The sequence below is a fragment of the Sphaeramia orbicularis genome, chromosome 17 (assembly GCF_902148855.1).
Source record: "Sphaeramia orbicularis chromosome 17, fSphaOr1.1, whole genome shotgun sequence".
Lineage (NCBI taxonomy): Eukaryota > Metazoa > Chordata > Actinopteri > Kurtiformes > Apogonidae > Sphaeramia > Sphaeramia orbicularis.
Window position 1 is genome coordinate 11,455,486 of NC_043973.1, and position 19,572 is coordinate 11,475,057.

General features: G+C 39.9%; 1 protein-coding gene across 1 annotated transcript in view; it reads left to right on the forward strand.

Moving 5' to 3' along the window:
* LOC115436861 (netrin-G1-like) overlaps positions 1-19,572 on the forward strand; it is a 213,176-nt gene that overhangs the window by 107,419 nt on the left and 86,185 nt on the right. Inside the window, exon 3 of the mRNA XM_030159828.1 lies at positions 14,511-15,154. Within this exon, the coding sequence (XP_030015688.1) occupies positions 14,511-15,154 (644 nt within the window). The remainder of the gene's footprint in view (positions 1-14,510; positions 15,155-19,572) is intronic.

Consider the following 19,572-nt stretch of genomic DNA (forward strand, 5'->3'; position numbering starts at 1 on the left):
AACTAATTACTAATCTCTTTGTAAAATTAAAACCTGCATTTTGGTTCAGCACAAAGCGGGTTTATATCTTAAATAATCATCAAGCCAAATTATACTTTAATGTCCATTGCTCTTTTCTAAAGGCGAGTCATATTTTTTGACTTGGTCGATATCTCATTTTGGCATAAAATTGTTTCTTTGTAATTCTCTTCCTATATTCTCTGTTGACTATTTCCCTCTCCCACAGCCATGATCACATGTCAGGGATCAAGCTGAGAGGGCTTATTGTTTTCCAATAGCTGCCCCTGGCGTGGTACCAAAGCCCTGGACCTTAAATGACCACAAACTATATTGATCTTCATAAGGCACTGCTTTTGTTGTTCAATAACCATCGTAGGAAATCCAATGAAAGGTCACGACCTTTCTGTGTCACTTCACCTTCAGTGGGCTGGGTCAGAGTCCTCCAGTATGGTTGGGGTATTACCAGAAGAAGATGAATATCAGTTAATGCTCAATTAGAAAGTGTTTTCGTGTTATTGAGAGTTATTACTGATGGAAAGGGCTTTTAGGAAAGGTTTACTCTCATACATGAACAGGCGCCTCGGTTAGAATGATCACTTCCCTGAAGGCCTGAAGTCGAGGCAAATTATAGATTAAATTTATGACTGTTTTTCCCGGTCTCTGAAAATGTCTACTGGTGTGATGAAGCAAATGTCTCCCTCTTTAAACGTCCTATTTACTCTGGTTCTCACTGTTCAGCGAGGAGATTGTTTTTCTCATTAGCTACAGACACTGCGGTCTGAGTTCTTTATATCGTCTGTGACTAGCGCTCCAGTTTCCCACATGCAAAGGCAGCCACCCTGCTGGTTCCAAAAACCTAGTCATGACAACAAATGAAAACAAAGTTAAGTGAAAATTCATGCTCTTGAATGACAACAGGGAAATCACTCACTGTCCACATGTACAGTCCAAGTTTGAGGCGCTCCAGTGCTGTTAAAGCATAAGTAAGGAATATTATGTGCCTCGACATTGGGAAATAGTTGACTATAGTTGCCTTCACATGCTATCAGGAAGATGATTTTTTCAATTTGTGATTTCAAAATTACCAGTGCAATGGGTTCAAGTGCTTTTGTTGTCATAGCAAAATGAAAAATGGGTGACACACACAACCTGTTACTTGGAAAAACAGTTTTGGACGTGTTAATTCATGTGCTACAGCAGTTTTTTTCATTTACCTTCTGAATTTTAGCCTCGAGAGAGTCGCAGGGACATAAAGATACAGAAAAACTTATTAGACCATCAAAAGTCATGAAAAACAATGAATATTTAATCAAGTACTAACTCCTGTGTGTATCATGTGACTAAAACAGACAGAAAAGAAAACATGGAATGCCTAAAAGCACTGTTTTTGTCAGTACAGTGCCATAGATATTAATGTAAGAACTGAAGTGATTTTGGTTATTATCAAGAAAACCATAGAAAATGGCAAGATATTAGCTCTAAAATTAAACTCTTATGAGCTGTTTTTGTTGTTATCCTTATATTTGTCCAAACAAATGTACCTTTAGTTGAACAGATATTAAAATGAACAAGAAATTGAAGAAAAAAAGGGTGGTCTAATAATTTTTTCCGTGACTGTATATACACTGATATATATAGAGACAAACTAAGACCTATGGGCAATTTAGCGTAGCCTATTAATGCATGTCTTTGGAAAGCGAAGTACTCAGAGAGAGTCCACACACACACACACACACACATACACACAGTGAACATGTAAACTCCATTGTTTGTAAAATTGTTTTTGTTGCAAATTGCGTATACTATAAATGTGCAAAATCATCAGCTAGTGTTTATCAACTGCAATTAATCCCTCGTTGTTCTCCGCCATGTTGAAAAGGTCAAAGGTTGTTTTCATCTCAGCAACTCGTGCATCAAAATTTTTTTTCCCAGTTTCCCAGTGGAAAATACAACATGAGGAGTCATTTGTATGGAGTTTTGAAGTTTGTAAGTAGTATTTAGCATTATTCCCATAGCACATGAATGCACCAGTAAGTATGAATTTACATTCACACCTATGCGCAATTTAGGTTAACCTAATGCATGTCTTTGCAGGCTGGAGTACCCAGAGAGAACCACACACACACGGAGAACATGTAAACTCCACTTTTTTTTGTTTTGTTTTGTTTTTTTGCAAATTGTATGTACTATAAATGTGCAAAATCATTATCTAACAGCAGCAGAACATTAATAAAAGCAGTGTTTTCTCATTCATGATTCATTCCTTGTTGCGCTCCGCCATGTTGAAAAAGTCAAAGGTTGTTTTCATCTCAGCAACTCATGCATCAATTTTTTTTTTTTTCCCAGTTTCCCAGTGGAAAATACTACACGAGGGGTCATTCATGTGTAATTTTTAAGTCTGTAAGTAGTAGTCAGCATTATTCCCATTGCACATGAATGCACCATTAAGTATGAATTTACATTCACACTAATGGGCAATTTGGCTTAACCTATTAATGCATGTCTTTGGAAGTCGGAGTACCCAGAGAGAACCCCACATATGCACACGGAGAACATGCAAACTGCACTTTCTTTTGTTTTGTATATTTTTTTTGCAAATCGTATATACTATAAATGTGCAAAATCACCAGCTAACAGCAGCAGAATGTTAATAAAATCAGTCTTTATCTTTCATGATTAATCTCTCGTTGCTCTCCGCCATGTTGAAAAGGTCAAAGATTGTTTTCATCTCAGCAACTTGTCCATCAAATTTTTTTTCCCAGTTTCTCAGCGGAAAATACAACATGAGGGGTCATTCACATACAATTTTTAGGTTTTTAAGTAGTATTCAGCATTATTCCCATTGCACATGAATGCACCATTAAGTATGAATTTACATTCACACCTATGGGCAATTTGGCTTAACCTATTAAGGCATGTCTTTGGAAGTCGGAGTACCCAGAGAGAACCCCACATACACACACGGAGAACATGCAAACTGCACTTTCTTTTGTTTTGTATATTTTTTTTGCAAATCGTACATACTATAAATGTGCAAAATCATCAGCTAACAGTAGCAGAATGTTAATAAAAGCAGTCTTTATCTTTCATGATTAATCTCTTGTTGCTCTCCGCCATGTTGAAAAGGTCAAAGATTGTTTTCATCTCAGCAACTCGTGCATCAAAAAAAATTTTTTTTCCCAGTTTCTCAGTGGAAAATACAACATGAGGGGTCATTCACATAAAATTTTTAAGTTTTTAAGTTGTATTCAGTATTATTCCCATTGCACATGAATGCACCATTAAGTATGAATTTACATTCACACCTATGGGCAATTTGGCTTAACCTATTAATGCATGTCTTTGGAAGCTGGAGTACCCAGAGAGAACCCCACATACGCACACGGAGAACATGTAAACTCCACTTTTTTTGTTTTTTTCTTTGCAAATTGGGTATACTATAAATGTGCAAAATCATCAGCCAACAGCAGCAGAACATTAATAAAAGCAGTGTTTATCATTCACGATTCATTCCTTGTTGCTCTCCGCCATGTTGAAAAGGTCAAAGGTTATTTTCATCTCAGCAACTTGTGCATTAAAATTTTTTCCCAGTTTCCTAGTGGAAAATATGACATGAGGAGTTGTTCATATGCAATTTTCAAGTTTGTACATAGCATTTAGCATTAGTCCCATAGCACATGAAGGCAGCATTCACCCTTTATCAGGCAAGTGACTATTTTTGGTCATTTCCACATACATTGCAAGACAGTTGTCGTGGAGGCGTAAACGACAAAGACAGTCGTGGAGAATGGATTGGTTGTCAGTCAGGCCTTCCTTTATTGTGCACAAGAGAGAAACTGACAGACGAAGCTCCGCCCTCTCTCAGAAATCAGTTCTGACCAGTCCAGGAAGTCAGTCTAAGTTACAGTAGCCTGCACTAAGCTTACATGTGATTGGTTGATATGATGTATGATGCTGTTGCTAAGCAGAGGAAAGAAAATAGGATAAAAACAGACAGAATGTAAGACCTTGGAGTCATCCTGGGAAGTTTTGAGGAGCTGGGTCATGCTGTACCTTGTGGTATCGTTAGAGATAAAGTAGCTTACAATACACAGAACTGAGGAACTGACAGAGTAAACATTCATATCTAGGCCTGTGGTTAGACAGAGAATTAAAATTAAAGAGCCATCACAGGTGTCTTATAAACTAACAGACGACTTATGATCAGTATTATGATCGTTCACGCTTTTGTGTCTTCTCGCTTAGACTACTGGAACAGCCTGTTTACATGCTTAAACAAGAAGGAGCTGGCCCGTCTACAGTTTGTCCAGAACTCTGCTGCCAGGCTCCTGACCCGCACAAACAGGAGAACCCACATCACTCCCATCCTTAAATCTCTCCACTGGCTCCCTGTTCTATATCGTCTTCATTTCAAAATTCTTGTGCTAACTTTCCGGGCTCTACATGGCCAGGCCCCTGCATACATTGCTTCCCTGATCCAGCCCTACAGCTCGACTCGTAGCTTGAGGTCTTCAGGACAGCACCTGCTGATGGTTCCACGCACCTGTTTTAGCACACGCGGTGACAGGTCTTTTAAAGCTGTGGCACCACATCTATGGAATGACCTGCCTCTACACCTACGGTCCATGGACTCTGTAGAGTGCTTTAAGAAACACCTCAAAACCCTCCTGTTCAAAAAGGCTTGTTAGTCTCCCACCAGACCCAGGGCCACCACAAACTGATTACACTCTATGTATTCATCATAAAGTACTCCATGTGTCCCCCCCCCCCCCCCCCCCCCAGTCTCTCTATATCTCTATCGCTCTCTCTTTTCTCCTCCTTTACTCTCTCTCTTTAACCCCAACTGGTCAAGGCAGACAGCCATCCTTCAGGAGTCTGGGTCTGCTCGAGGTTTCTGCCCGTTAAAGGGAAGTTTTTCCTCGCCACTGTCACCAATCACAAGTGTTTGCTCCTGAAGGATTCTGTTGGGTCTCTGTAAACTTAATTTGATTCTGATTTGAATTGATAAAGCACTTTGTGACTCTGTCTGTGAAAAGTGCTCTATAAATAAAATTTACTTACTTACTTACTTACTTAAAATCTATATTAACACAGTCACAGCGACAGTTACAGTGAGTCACCAATCTCAGCTCCATTGTGGTCTACAGCAGTGGTCCCCAGACTGGTACCGGTCCATGGATCATTTGGTACCGGGCCGCAAAGAAAAAAATTGTGGTTAATATTAAAGCAATTTTTTTCCAGTAGTCTTCAGGAGATTTTATTTTGAAAAGAGACCGTTTCTGCCCTCGCCTCACAACCGCTAGACTCTGGTGCCATTTCATGAATCAGTAGTAACACAAGCTAAAGAAATGAGCCAAAAACAAAATTCACTGGAGAACTTTTTCGGGAAGAAATGATGAAACGATGAGGCTGCAGAAGGGTCACAGACTGCCTGCAAACAGAAAGCTGCATTTAGAAGTGAAATATCCTGATTCCTGCCTAAGTTACAGGTTCATCGCAACAGGTGACACAACAGCACCTCCAAACTGCTTCGGCACATCAATCCATGTCTGAAACTTCAAACCTCTGTGCATTCTGGATTAAAGTCAAAGCAGAATATGAGGATATCGCCACAAAAGCCCTGAAAGTCCTTCTTCTGTTTCCAACCTCATATTTTTGTGTGACTGGGTTTTCTGCAATGATCAATTACCAAGTGGTAGACTAGATCTATGGAACACAGTTGGACTGTGTGTCCCCATCACCCCCAGATGGAACCATCTAGTTGCAGGGAAACAAGTCCAGGGTTCCGACTGATTCTGCATTACGTTGAGTTGATATTATACTGTAGGATCACTGGAATTGTCTGATATACAGTTTAAGTGTTTCAGATCACATGCTCTGAACTGACATAGTTTTTTGTTGTTGGAACCCCCGTACCTCTTACCGGTCTGTGGAAAATTTTCATGCATGAAACCGGTCCATAGTATAAAAAACGGTTGGGGACCACTGGTCTCCAGGGTCTGTAAGGTCCACCTCTGCATGAACAGTGAGTGTACCTGCTTTGTTAGGTACCATGAAGTAATGGTACTAATGGAAGGAATGATGTTCAAAGGGATCATGTGGATGTGGACAGGGGTCTGGACCAGCACTTATGTTGGACTAGTGTTCTAAAAGTGATGTTCTAATGTTCTGAAATACATGCGTTCACCTTACATGTGTTTTTCTTGTATTTTTTTTAATAAATACCTCCTAGATTTTTTTTTTTTTTTCCTTTTGCCACTTACCGGCAAGTAACCAAATATGGTAACTTCATTAACCTTGATTTTCTACTTGACAATAAAATTTTTTGAAAAATTTCACAAAAGTAATAAACTCTTTTTACATCCTCCAATAACACACTAAGATTGAAATGTTGAATTACAGAGTATTTCTATGAGTACCCTTTAAAGGGTTAAGTGTACTTTATTGTCCAGTGGTTGAATCCTGGTAACCAGCGTCCTATCTATTACCACTCCTTTCACATGTTGAAATGTCTCATTCTTACTGCGCCTCACTTCTCGTTAGCTCCGACTCATCGTGGGTGTGCGTGGGCGTGAGAGGAGAACAGTTTTAGCACACTGAATTCTTGTATTAAAAACACAATCCAAAAGGTCTTCTGCGTCCTCTCTCTCTCTCCCACACACTTTCTCACTGTCTGTCTTAGCAGCATAACCCTTATTACCCTCCTAATTGGATCATGCAACGCTCCTTTGAGTCAGCTGAGCAGGCCTAGTGACCCACAATCCCTCAGTTTTGTTCTAACCTCGTCGCGCAGTTATCTCGTGGAGCCGGGGAGCGGGTCACTGATAGCGGATCGTTGTCCCGTGGAACATAAAACAGACCAGCCGAGATGTGTATCCGCATACATCTTTGTGTGAAGATAAACCTTCAAGTAAAACTTTTTTTTTTTTTGAACAGGATTAAATGTCGTTACTCAAAAAACAAAAAAGGATCCATTAGTCTTTCTTTTTTTCCTCCCCTTTCTTTCATATAAAATATAACAGCGTCTGCTTATCAGTATTCCTGCCAGTGATCTTGACTCGACAAAGTGGCAGTCTGGGCTTGAATGCACCGCTTTACCAGAGAGATATCGAGCAACACTGCAGATAGCACTGTTCTCACCTTTAGATAATTTTGCGTGTAGAGTGTCGGATGATTGCTGATTATCGAACCGCTTTACAGTTGATCTGAATCTCATCAGCACTTAACCTCATTGTTCCTGGAGCAGAGGTGAGAGGAATGTCAATTGGACGGTTTCTTGATCTCTCTGGCTCCGTTACAGCTCTCTCTCGCTTCTCATTCACTCATGGTTACACACACACACACACACAACGGTGGCGTATACCGCATGTGCATACTCAACGCTCACTCTATCGTTCTCACACACACACAAAAAAAAAACAAACACAAACGCATCAAGACGTCCTCTTTCTCCACACAAACATCCACACTCCCTGGGTGCGTACGGTACAGAGCAGACAGGCCATGAAAAATGCATGTCTCTTTGCGTGTTTCATATGAAATACTCATCGAGATTCTATTCCCATCTCAGCTGAAACACCACACAGGAATATCAATTACACTGGCAATTTGGGTGGCAGTGTAGGCAGGCATGGCGCTGAACCACAGTATGGGATCCACGGTGTCATCTTAATGAGAGGGTCACTGCCTCCTGCGGCTCTAAGGCCAACATTGCTAGCGCAGATTATAAAATACACGTTGGCCTGAATGTGATAAAAATGCTATTGAGTACGGAATTGGAATCCTGATAGGACGCCAAGTCGGCCAGGCACTGAAAAGCATATAACCTTTCAAGGATAAGTAGACCAGAAACAGTCACTCAACCTGCTTTAGGGTTTTGTAATTGTAAGGGTGGGACTATTACAGCCAGATGCTTTAAAACTGACAACTCTTCTAGGATTTCACTTTCCATGTGAATATTTTATGTGACACTACAGCTGGAATTTACATGAAACTCTTTAAAGTGAACCTGTACTGGTTGTGCTTACGGGATTAATTGTGCTTTGTGTATTATAAGCAAGAGAGGCGCACATTCAGTAAAGAAATCACCATAAATGCACCACACTGGAATTTTTTTATGTGAATTACGGGCATGGGTAGAACTTATGAGGAAACGCCAATGACGTACCTGTCATTGACTCTGGGTGATGGAGTGCAAGTAAACAAGCAGCAGTCAGTGAGCGAGACTGAGTGGAAAGCATGTTGTTTGTACAGTCGTAAGCTTTACACTCCACTGTTGTCCTAGAGATGCGACCCAGCACTGGCCGAAAATGTGTCATCTTAGACTGGTGTCTGCTGCACGGGGTCAGTGACCAGTCCGTCACAGCCCAGGTAATCGGAAAATACAACAAGCTTTTGTCACTACGAGTACTGGAACAGCCCATGAAGGAGGCCACATGTCACTGACCATGACTCACTGACAGAGCAGTGACTTAGTACTGATGCGTACTTGACAACGAACTATATTGAAAGTTACCGGACAATAGTGCTGCAACAGCAAATCAATTAAATTGATCCTAATCGACTCTTAATAAAGTTGGCAACGAATTCGTCAGTTGATTCATTGGGTCTTGAGCATGTTAGTATTGAGGCATGCCCGCACGCTGTGTAGTGTAACAGGGGAAAACACAGATTTTTAAAGCTAGGTTAACATTATGTTCCCGGTGGCCACAGCAGCCCCATTTGGCTGAAACATACTGTGTTGTTTATGTGACAAAACTTGAACATGGAGAAAAAAATGGCCAAAATCCCACGATGCACTACATTTCAGGCAAATGGGGCTGTCATGGCCACTGGGAGCATATTGTTAGCCTAGCTTAAGTAGCCTACGAATCATGATTACTTTAGCCCACTAGCTAGTTAGACACTGTTGACATAATTCTAACATTTTTCATCCATCTCCATTTATCAGGCCACCAGACTAATGTTACCTATTGTTGATTGGAACTAATACATACAATGCTAGTTTGATAGCCTATAACCGGACATGGTCTCTAGCCATTACACGTTTAGGTAGCGGGCTAGTGCTCGGTACCTATCCCCAAAGCCATTGCGGGGATGTAATCGTTATTTACTTATCTGCAGCCTATATTGCTTTGAGTTAAATGCCATTCATTCATTTTCCAAACCCGCTTTATCCTCACTAGGGTCACGGGGAATGTAGGACGTTTCGGACTTGGATGTTTCGGCCTAGGACGTTTTGGCCTAGGACGTTCCGGACTAGGATGTTTCGGACTGCACTTTTGCAGTCCCTAACCCTAACCCTCGAAAAGCCGAAATGTCCTAGGCCGAAATGTCCGTGTCCGAAACGTCCGTCCACCGGTCACGGGGGTCGCTTGGAGCCTATCCCAGCTACATAGGGGCAAAGGCGGGGTACACCCTGGAAAAGTCACCAGTTCATCGCAGGGCTGACATATAGAGACAAACAATCACTCTCACATTCACACCTATGGGCAATTTAGATTAACCAATTTACCTATTAGTGCATGTCTTTGGATGGTGGGAGGAAGCCGGAGTACCCGGAGAGAACCCACGCAGACACGGGGAGAACATGCAAACTCCACACAGAAAGGTCCCACCCCCTGTCGACTGGTGTTGGAATCGAACCCAGGACCTTCTTGCTGTGAGGCACAAGTGCTAACCACTGCACCACCGTGTCGCCCAGGTTAAATACCAGTCTTTGAGAATTGAGTCTTTTGTGTTTATCCAATGAATCGATTATTTATTCAAATAATCTACAGATTAATCAATTATCAAACTGATCGTTAGTTGCAGCCCTACCAGACACAACCGCTAGTATTGTACACGCTATGATGTGATATAATATGTCATATCTGATATATATGATACATGCTATGCCATGATACAGCAATGAAAGTTCACTACAGGTACCCTTAAGCTCCAGCCTAGGACTAATTTACAACAAATTTCACCACCCATTGATTGCGATCAAATGTTTATCACAAAGAGTAAATTACTCCTCCTCACTTAACGGGGATATCTCCTGTCTGATCCAGGCCAACGGAGCCAACAGGAAACTCAAGCAGTGTAACACAATTACAATTAAATTATAACACCTCTGTCAGCAACTGTGAAAGGGTAATTTAATGAACTCTGCTTTCATGTATAATTACTGTAGGTGCAGCGTTGTTCCTTTTTTTGCCCCTTTTCTCAACGGATCTTCCAATTTGTGTTTATCTTAATTAAGACTAGACAGTGCCATTGTTTTCCTGGCCCTACTTCATGTCACTCCAAGTCCATTTATTCAAATCAGGGCTTTCAAGAAATAGAACGATGTACATAATCCCACTAACCCACGCTAATAACATATGGCTATATCTGAATTAATGCATAAATAAAGTAGGACTGTGATAATTAATGCATTCACTTTGTGTTTACTTCCTGTTGCTGTTAGCTGACCTACAATTAGTGTTGGTCAGCCTTACTCATATGCTGCGCTAATGTGCAGGTGTGTTTGCGTTTTAGAACAGTAAATGCCATGAATAAGTCAGAAAAAAAAACATTTTTATGTCTGTGATTCACTGCTTTCCTTTCACTCGCTTCACTTCCCTCTGTTTCTTTCTCACAACGACTGCTGTGGTGTAATAGAGTGTTTTACAGTCTGTGGTCTGAAATAAATCAAATTATGGGTAACTGACATGATTCCACAGCCACACACTGACACATAAGCAGCTATACAAGAATAACATATGTTGAAGCTTTTCTGTGTGATGGTCATGTGATGTGCTAATCATCCATACGTCATGTAAACACAGTAGTATGTGTGGAGTCAAACGTCACATATCTATATCATAATACTGGAAGGTCTCAGAGCAGCTGTGTGTGTGGGAATCTGCACAGTTCTGAGAAACTGAGATGTTTTTAACTGGCCAATTTGGTTCGTACAGTTGAGGAATAGTCCTGTCTCTAGGGATGGGAACTGATAAGAATTTAACGATTCCGATTCTGTAACAATTTTGCATATTGATCTGATTCCTTATCAGTTCTCTTATTAATTCTCATCGGGTGAGGGAATTAAAGAATACAAACAGGTTTGTTTGCATTAACTGTCTTTTACATTTCCATCTCTGCACAGAAATATCACATATACAGTATGGACAAATAATAATAACAGATGATACTGGGCCCAGTTTGGGGGGTGGGGGTGTCAACCACACGATCATACAAAGTGAAAGTGAAACTGAAGGTGCACTGAAGGCAGAGTTGATACACAGAATCATTAAGCAGGCATGCAAAGGATTCCGAGGAATTGAGCTACCATCCTTACCCATCTCCACATTAAATATCTCGGCAAGTTGATAGGACCAATATTTTGGGAGATATTAGTCATTTTGGAATACAATAGCCTTACAATCACGTTGCTCAGGTGACCAGAAGCGTAGTACCACACTGCATGATGGGAAATGAAGTCAAAAACTTAACTTCAGTCCCTAGATATCGGCATTATGACCCATGGTTGCCCACAGGTCAACGTGCTAGTCATTTATTTTAGTGCATATAAGAATTTTTGGCCCTCTAAGCTGATATCTAATATTAATGGCCTTGATGGTATTAAAATTTAAGTGCGCTTTTATATGTAGATCTAGGTTTTGTTCTTATTTAGTGCATATCAGAGTCAGTTTTATTTAACCCATAAAGACCCAAACAGCCATCTGCTGTCCTAAACTGTTTAATACCTGTTTATTTATTAAATTTATTAATCCATGTAAATTATTGGTAAAATACAGTTTGTCATCCTTTCTTGGTCATTGCATATGACCCATTTGGATGTTCAGAGGCTCTGTAGTGAACATGGAAACACCGTCATCTTCTACAACATTGATTCACCAGTAAAACCCATGGAGTTGGATCAATGACAGTGGATGAACACACTTGGTTTATCTTCAGTTAATGTTATATTTTGTTGAAAAAGTCATGTTTTCTTAATTTTTCTCTGTTTCTGATATTATGACAACTTTAATCTGATCTTTTATGAACATCTACATCATCAGTGAATTAAATATGGGAAAATACCAGATTTCCATGGAAAAAATGCTAAACACAGAGGATAATATTATAATAAATGGTGATAAATAACTTAAGAAAGGTTAAATAGAGCGAAAAATTCATTTGGGAACTGCCACAAAAGTAGCACTGGGTCTTTATGGGTTAAATATAGTTCAGAGAAGAGAATAGGTTTGACACTTAAAATAAAAATAATATGATTTTAACTAGTGATTATTAGAAGCTTGTTCCTTAATAAGAAAAAAAATTGATTAATCATGTGTAATTAGTTTTTGTTTTAACTGATTGACAGCGCAGAGATAAGCCATGCTTTGTTAACTTTTGACAGAAATAGACCTTATGTCTGTTTCAATCCATTTACTGTGTTACTCTGTCACAGGTAGACTGACTCAGTTTGTGTTCATTCAAGTGTGCTTTGACAGGCCTGGATCCTCACGGTAACCGTATCATCAGGAGCTCTGCTACAGTCGGTCGGACCTCCATGCTTGTTTTTTTTTTTTATGTTTTTGTGTGTATTCATGTGTGTGTATGTGTGTGTTGAAGTTGATTTTGTAGGCTTCAATGGCACTAAAATTCCTTACTGCTGAAATTGCACTGAACAGCCTTCCTATCAACTGGGCGATTTCTAAACTGTAATTTCCTTCCACTGGGCCAAGTGGCTTTTTGTAACTATGGAGTGTGATTAATATGTGCTAATACTTTTTTATAACTGTGCTTAAGGAGTCCAAATAGAAGATCTGTACATGTTCATGGACTTTTTTGAAGTTTGTGTTAGTCTGTGCTGTAGTGGGAGCGGATTTCTAAGTAGGTTAAAATGTACTGAACAACTCATAAGAAAGTGTAAAAGTTTTTGTGGAAAATTCAACCTGTGTTGTATATGTAGAAATCAGTGAAGAGGCTGTAATCATGGAAGAAGGAAATGGAGATGATAGATGCTCAAAGCAGATTATTTTAACATAACAGTAGTGAAATATGGCCAATTTTCTTTTTTGAACCTTTAACGTGAAATAGAACCTTTTCTTTTCTTTCTTGTTGCATTTTAACAATGATGTGGCAGCACAATGAAGTCAACTTATGCCGCGTTTCCACTGCATGGTACCGATTCAACTCGACTCAGCTCAGCCTTTTTGCGTTTCCCCGATACTAGTTTTTTGGTATCACCTCCGCTGAGGTTCCAAGCGATACTAAACTGTGACGTATAACACTGCAGACCACTGATTGGTCTGATAGTTTTCTCTGTGACCCGCCGTTTTACAAAAAACAGATGCGGAAGTGGACAGTAAATATAGCGGTATATTAATCCACATGATAACAGTCCAAAACTACACCATGGTTGGTCGAGGAGATTCAGTCTTTGGTGGCCGATGTAAAAATTCAGACAAGACAACACGCAACGAGTGAGTTTTCAGCAACTCTCTGAGCAGACGACACAGAAATAACATACCGCATTGCTATGACATCCAGGTACTGAAAAGTCAGTAGTATCCAGTAATGGAAACGGTCTTCGGGAATACCGAGTCGAGTTGAGCCGAGCCGAGTCCAGCTGGTTCCATGCAGTGGAAACGCTGCATTAGTGAGACTGAAACAAAATGAACGTGTGGCTGCAGTCAGATGCAGTGGCTGAGCTCTAAACTGCGTGTCCATGTTTCAGAAAACACATACACTGCAAAAAAACAAAATCTTAAATCAAAAATCCAATCAAATTTTATTTATATAGCTCCAAATCATAACAAAAGTTATCTCACGACACTTTACATATAGAGTTGGTCAGAACCAGACTCAAAGCCAATTTACAGAAACCCAACAGAATCCTCCAGGAACAAACACTTGTGACCGGTGACAGTCTTACCATGTGTATTTTTCTCATTTCTTGTCAAAATATCTCATCATACTTAAAATAAGACATAATCACCTAAAGAGTAACTTTTCAGTGAGAAATATGAACTTATTTTTAGACAATAGATCTTGAAAATCTTATTTCAAGAGATCTTACTGAATCTTAATCCTCACTTGTTCCACTGGCAGAGTTTTTTGCTTAATTCAAAATTTTTTTCATTAATTCCAGCAAAAAAATCTGCGAATGGAACAAGTGAAGATTAAGATTCAGTAAGATTTATTGGAATAAGGTTTTCAAGATCTGTTGTCTAAAAATAAGTCCCTATATCTCACTGAAAAGTCACTATTTAGGTGATTATGTCTTATTTTGAGTGTGATGAGATATTTTGACCAGAAAAGAGAAAAATACACTTGGTAAGATTTAGATTTTTGCAGTGGAAGCCAATGCCATTCTTTCATGTCCTCATACTCGTAATAGGCTGGTAACTGTCAAAACTGGCTGTCAGCCAAATGTCAGCAGATCATTATGCTCATTATACACATGAAAGGGTGACAATCATTGTTGTATCGTGATTGCAAGGATTGCTTACATGTGCTTTTTTTCTTTATAGGAGAATCCTTACATGTGCAACAATGAATGTGATGCCACGACTGAGGAACTAGCTCATCCTCCCGAGCTGATGTTTGACTTTGAAGGTCGCAATCCCACAACTTTTTGGCAATCCACCTCATGGAAGAAATACCCCAAACCACTGCAAGTCAACCTCACACTGTCATGGAACAAGACTATTGAGCTGACTGACGACATCGTACTGACCTTTGAGTCAGGCCGACCGGAGCAGATGGTCCTGGAGAAGTCCCTCGACTACGGCCGGACCTGGACCCCTTACCAGTTCTACGCCACAGACTGCCTGGACGCCTTCACCATGGAACCCAAGACTGTCAACGACCTCACCCAGCGCACTCTGCTGGACATCATCTGCACCGAGGACTACTCCCGAGGTTACGTTTGGAAGAATGACAAGACAGTACGTTTTGAGATAAAGGATCGCTTTGCCCTTTTTGCCGGACCTCGTCTTCACAATATGGCTTCGCTTTACGGCCAGCTGGATACCACCAAGAACCTGCGGGACTTTTTCACCATCACTGATCTGAGGATTAGGCTGCTGAAACCAGCCACTGGAGCCACCATGGTGGACGAGAACAACCTGTCCAGATACTTCTACGCCATCTCTGACATTAAGGTGCAGGGCAGGTGAGTCCAATACAAGCTTTTGATGCACTAGTTTTTTTTGTGAATTACGAAAACAAGACACAAATTGAACCGACACATGAGCAACTGAGACTGAAACTTATTTTTTATTTATAACCTTGATGCTCTTGAAGTCCATGTAACGTCAGAGATTTGTTTCTAATTGACAACATTTAATCAATAATTCATCAGGTTTGTTCAGGTTTTTTTGGAATTGATTCGGAATCATGGCTTGAATACACATTGGAGCAAAACATTATAAAGTTCTGACAGCAATTTTCTGAATACACAGTAACAGTCTCCCCACACAATCACCTCCAGGTAATGATAATCAGTCATAAAGATTGGTAAGCTACATAGAGAATGAAAAAAAAAATGCTGTGGTGGTATTTGACACTTGAGTGTTTTCATTGTGGCTTGGCCCCAGTTTGAAAAAGCAGACAGCAGTTCCAACACATTAGCTAAATGTAACCACCTATTGTTTTAATGTTGTTGCTGAAGAAATAATGACCGATGAAATGATGATTTCAAACAGTGAAGGATTACAGTGACTCTGTGAGCCTCATGTCGGGCTCCTGAACTCCACCACGAGAGTAAGTCTGATTTATTTTTGTGCAGAACACAATGTTACAGTTTGAAAACAGAGTCTTTCAGCACTAAAAGTACTCAGTGTGTCAACATAAACCTGCAGGGGTTTGCACAAAACATGTTTTTTTCATAGTTGTGAAAATGTAAAGTCAAAGGAAGTGTCCAAACATTTTCATTTCATTAATAAATTAGCAGTGAAAATATTGAGAATATAGCACTTAAACTGATATTGATTTTTTTTTTTTTTTCATTTCGTTATTTTTATTTATTTATTTTACAGCACTAAGCTCTGTTGCTTAGCTTCTGTTCCAGGATTCTATTGGAATGAAGACTGCTTTTTTTTTTCTTTTTTTTTTTTCTGTCAGTCCTTCCAGTTTGGCTTGCTGGTTAATGACACATTTTTTCTGTGGCATTATAATCTCAAAACATATATATATATTACTGTTTTACATGGATATAAAGCAAACAACTTAACTAACAAGCTGTTGATTTCATGTTGCATATTTCTAAGCCGACACTGTGTTTTCAAGAGTGTATTACTGGAGAGTTTTTGCCAGTGTGGTCCTCAAACCCTGACTACTGCAGTGGCCAGAGCTGCTGAATATCTTTAATTAAAAACTGGCCTCTGTCTCACTGAAGTTATGCACTGAATAGGTCTTCTAACAGCAAGACCTCTGTGATGAGGTGGCAATATACCTGAAACCCCCTCCCTGCCTTTGACATTGGATGAAACCTGAGTGATATTTACATAATAATAAAGTCCATTTAAAAGATTTGTAGGGTCAGTATTCTCTCACAAAATCATTAATAGGAGTAGTAGCAAATTGTTCTCACCTCCAGAGATGAGATGCTCAGCCAGAATGGAAACTTTCAGATGTTTTGAGTTCTTTGTGATGTATAGCCTCATCTGATGGAGTGTATGCCCACGAAGTATATCTCTGCTATGTCATATATACTTTTTTATTAAAAACTTTCTTCCCCTCTTGTATGTGTTGTCTAGTTCAAGGACTAACCCTTTAATATACTAATCTAGGGCTGGGTATCACGGCCAATTTCCTTAATCAATTTGATTTTGATTCATAAGGTTCTGAATCGATTAATTGCGATTCCTTTCAGTATTAATTGATTGATTCAGATTCATTTAGTGATACCAAAGTACAATTTTGAGTTGTAACTTGATTATTTGACTACTGCAGCCATGCAACACAGAATCAATATTGATATTAGAAAGGAAATAAATATGACATTTCAGCAGTAAATCGCTGAATCTGCTCTTAAATAATGAACAGGACACAAACATTGCCATGTTTCTACAGTGGCACAGAACGGGCCCTTGGTACAGGAAACTCACAGGAGGGGGAGGGTGGGCGGAGCTTGGTGATTTCCGCTTTACTATTCCTCTAACTCTGCACTCAGCCACAGGTGATCGAAGTTTATAGTTCTAGAACAACTGGCTTCCGCGACCCGCCTCTGCCAGCCAGTTCCTCCGCACTGCGAGTTCGAGTTTGTGGCCGGGAGGACCTCCCGCGGAGGGGTTTCCCCCCACCCTTTCTCCGCATTCCTCCCACGCCAGAACTGTCGCAAGCATGACCAAGACGCCCCATCTCCGCGAGGGGCTCACGAGATGGAGCATGCCACACTTTCACGTCTGCGGTTTCCAGGTCATTTACTCGCAGTCCTGCTCTGAAAAATCGATCTCATCCACCATTAATCGATTACACAAAATAAAAAATAAATCAATCCAAAATCGATTTATTTGATTTTTTTACCCAGCCCTATACTAATCTATGTGTCTGCCTGTGAGCTGAAGATCACAGTTATTATCTACAGTCAAAACATGAATGGTGTAGGAGGCGTTTTGGAAGGAAGCTTTCTGATTTAATTGCAGTTATTACATAAACAAGAAGATATTTTTTTCAAAATGTTCATGAAAAACAAAAGAAGGAATTCCTTTCCAATTTGCTTAATATGCTTTATGTTCATTATTTGATAGGAGCATCCATGACCAGAGAATGAACTCCAGACTGCTAAATGACTTATGACCTCAACTTGGCAAGGACAGAAGACTGAGACTGTGTCTTTTGAGTTTCAGTTAAAGGGGTCATATTTTGCTAAGCCCACTTTTGTTAGTCTTTGGTTCATTTATTTGTGTATTTGGACCCTAATAGTTCAAAAAGTTTGAATTTGAACCCTCCAGGTGCTGCAAAGCTATCTTTATATTCATTTTGGCAAAAATTGAGTGGATTTCTACAATTGTTTTAATGTCTTCTTAATTTGTTACGTCTACAACTAGTTATGTCACGACATTTGCACATATAAGGTCAAGACTTCCGATGAACAGTTCTCAGAGTACGCCGTAATTCATTGGTTCCCAACCGTTTTGGCTCGTGACCCCATTTTAATATCACAAATTTCTGGCGACCCCAGACATTCAAAACGGAGGGGTTTTTTTTGCTAAAATTAATTTGTTTTTGACCATGTAATAGTTTGCTATACTATGTTGCAAATAATGTTAATTTTAGACTACATTTAGGCTATATAACATATATTATTATGGACGGAGGCAGTAAAGCCGGGAGTAGATTACTGCGCAAAGTGAGAATTTTAGTTTCCTTGGTCAGGATATGTGCAGTCAGTCCAGCTTGGATTTACAAGGCTGACAGTTAATACAGAACAAACATTAACTCAAACTATGAATTATGAAAGAGCTGCAGCATCTGAAACTGACCACAATGAACATTTGAAAGATACACAGTACCACAGTGCTTCAGTTTCAGCTTCACGGTTTGCCATGTCTTTTATGGATTGGGATTGTCTCTCTCAACTCACCATGTATTTTTATTAGTAAGTTTTTTTTTTTTGTTTTGTTTTGTTTTTTATCAATTAATAGAAATTTGAGGCGACCCCACGTAGGGTCCTGACCCCAAAGGTGAAAAACACTTTCATAATTGCTTATCAGCAGCAGCAGTTGTAGTCCATACTGAAAATATGTCCAAACTTCAAGCCGATTAGCTAAAATGTTCAGTTGTTGGTTGTATTAACGAACACAAGTGGCTGAACGGGACAGAGCAGCACAGCCAACAGTCTGGAGGGGGTGGAGTGTGCAGTGGCTCATATGCATTTAAAGGGCCAGTGCTCAAAACCACCTTTCTGGTGTCATTAGTCAGAAATAGGGTTGAAGATGGACCTGTGGAGTTGAATTAATGAAGAATTCAGACCCAAGCATAGCATTTACAGTTTATGTAGAGCACAGGGAAATGTTTTAAAATGTATAATTCCATTTAAAAAAGCAAAATATCACTCCTTTAAGGAAGAGTTTTTAATGCGTGTCTCTGCATCTTTTATTAGACACATGCACCAAGATTCCACTGGCCATAATGTGATACTACTGTCTTTGTGTGAAGCAGCACAGAATCCCTGCAGAGTTAAAGTTTGGTTTAACGCTCTCTGTACAGATTGTTTTGTTTAATGTTCGTCACTAAGAGGTATTGGATTCGCTTAGTAATTCTCTAACAAAAGATTGCCTGATGCAAATGTGAAGTGAAACAGACCACTGTTGGAATCACATTAAAGGAGCACACAGCCCCACCTGATGGGAGAATTAACCCAGAGGGCCTGGAGGAAATTTACACAGCACAGGGAGATCGTACAAACTCCATACAGGATGACCTCCATCCAACTAGGAACTGAAGCGATGGTACTACGGACACTGGATGAGGCCAATTTCACAGTGTAAAGCCCTGTTCGCACCAAAGATGAGAAAATTGCTGCAACTTTGCAACTGCTTCAAATACCAGTAACAGAGAAGACAGTCAGTGGGTTTACATGACACT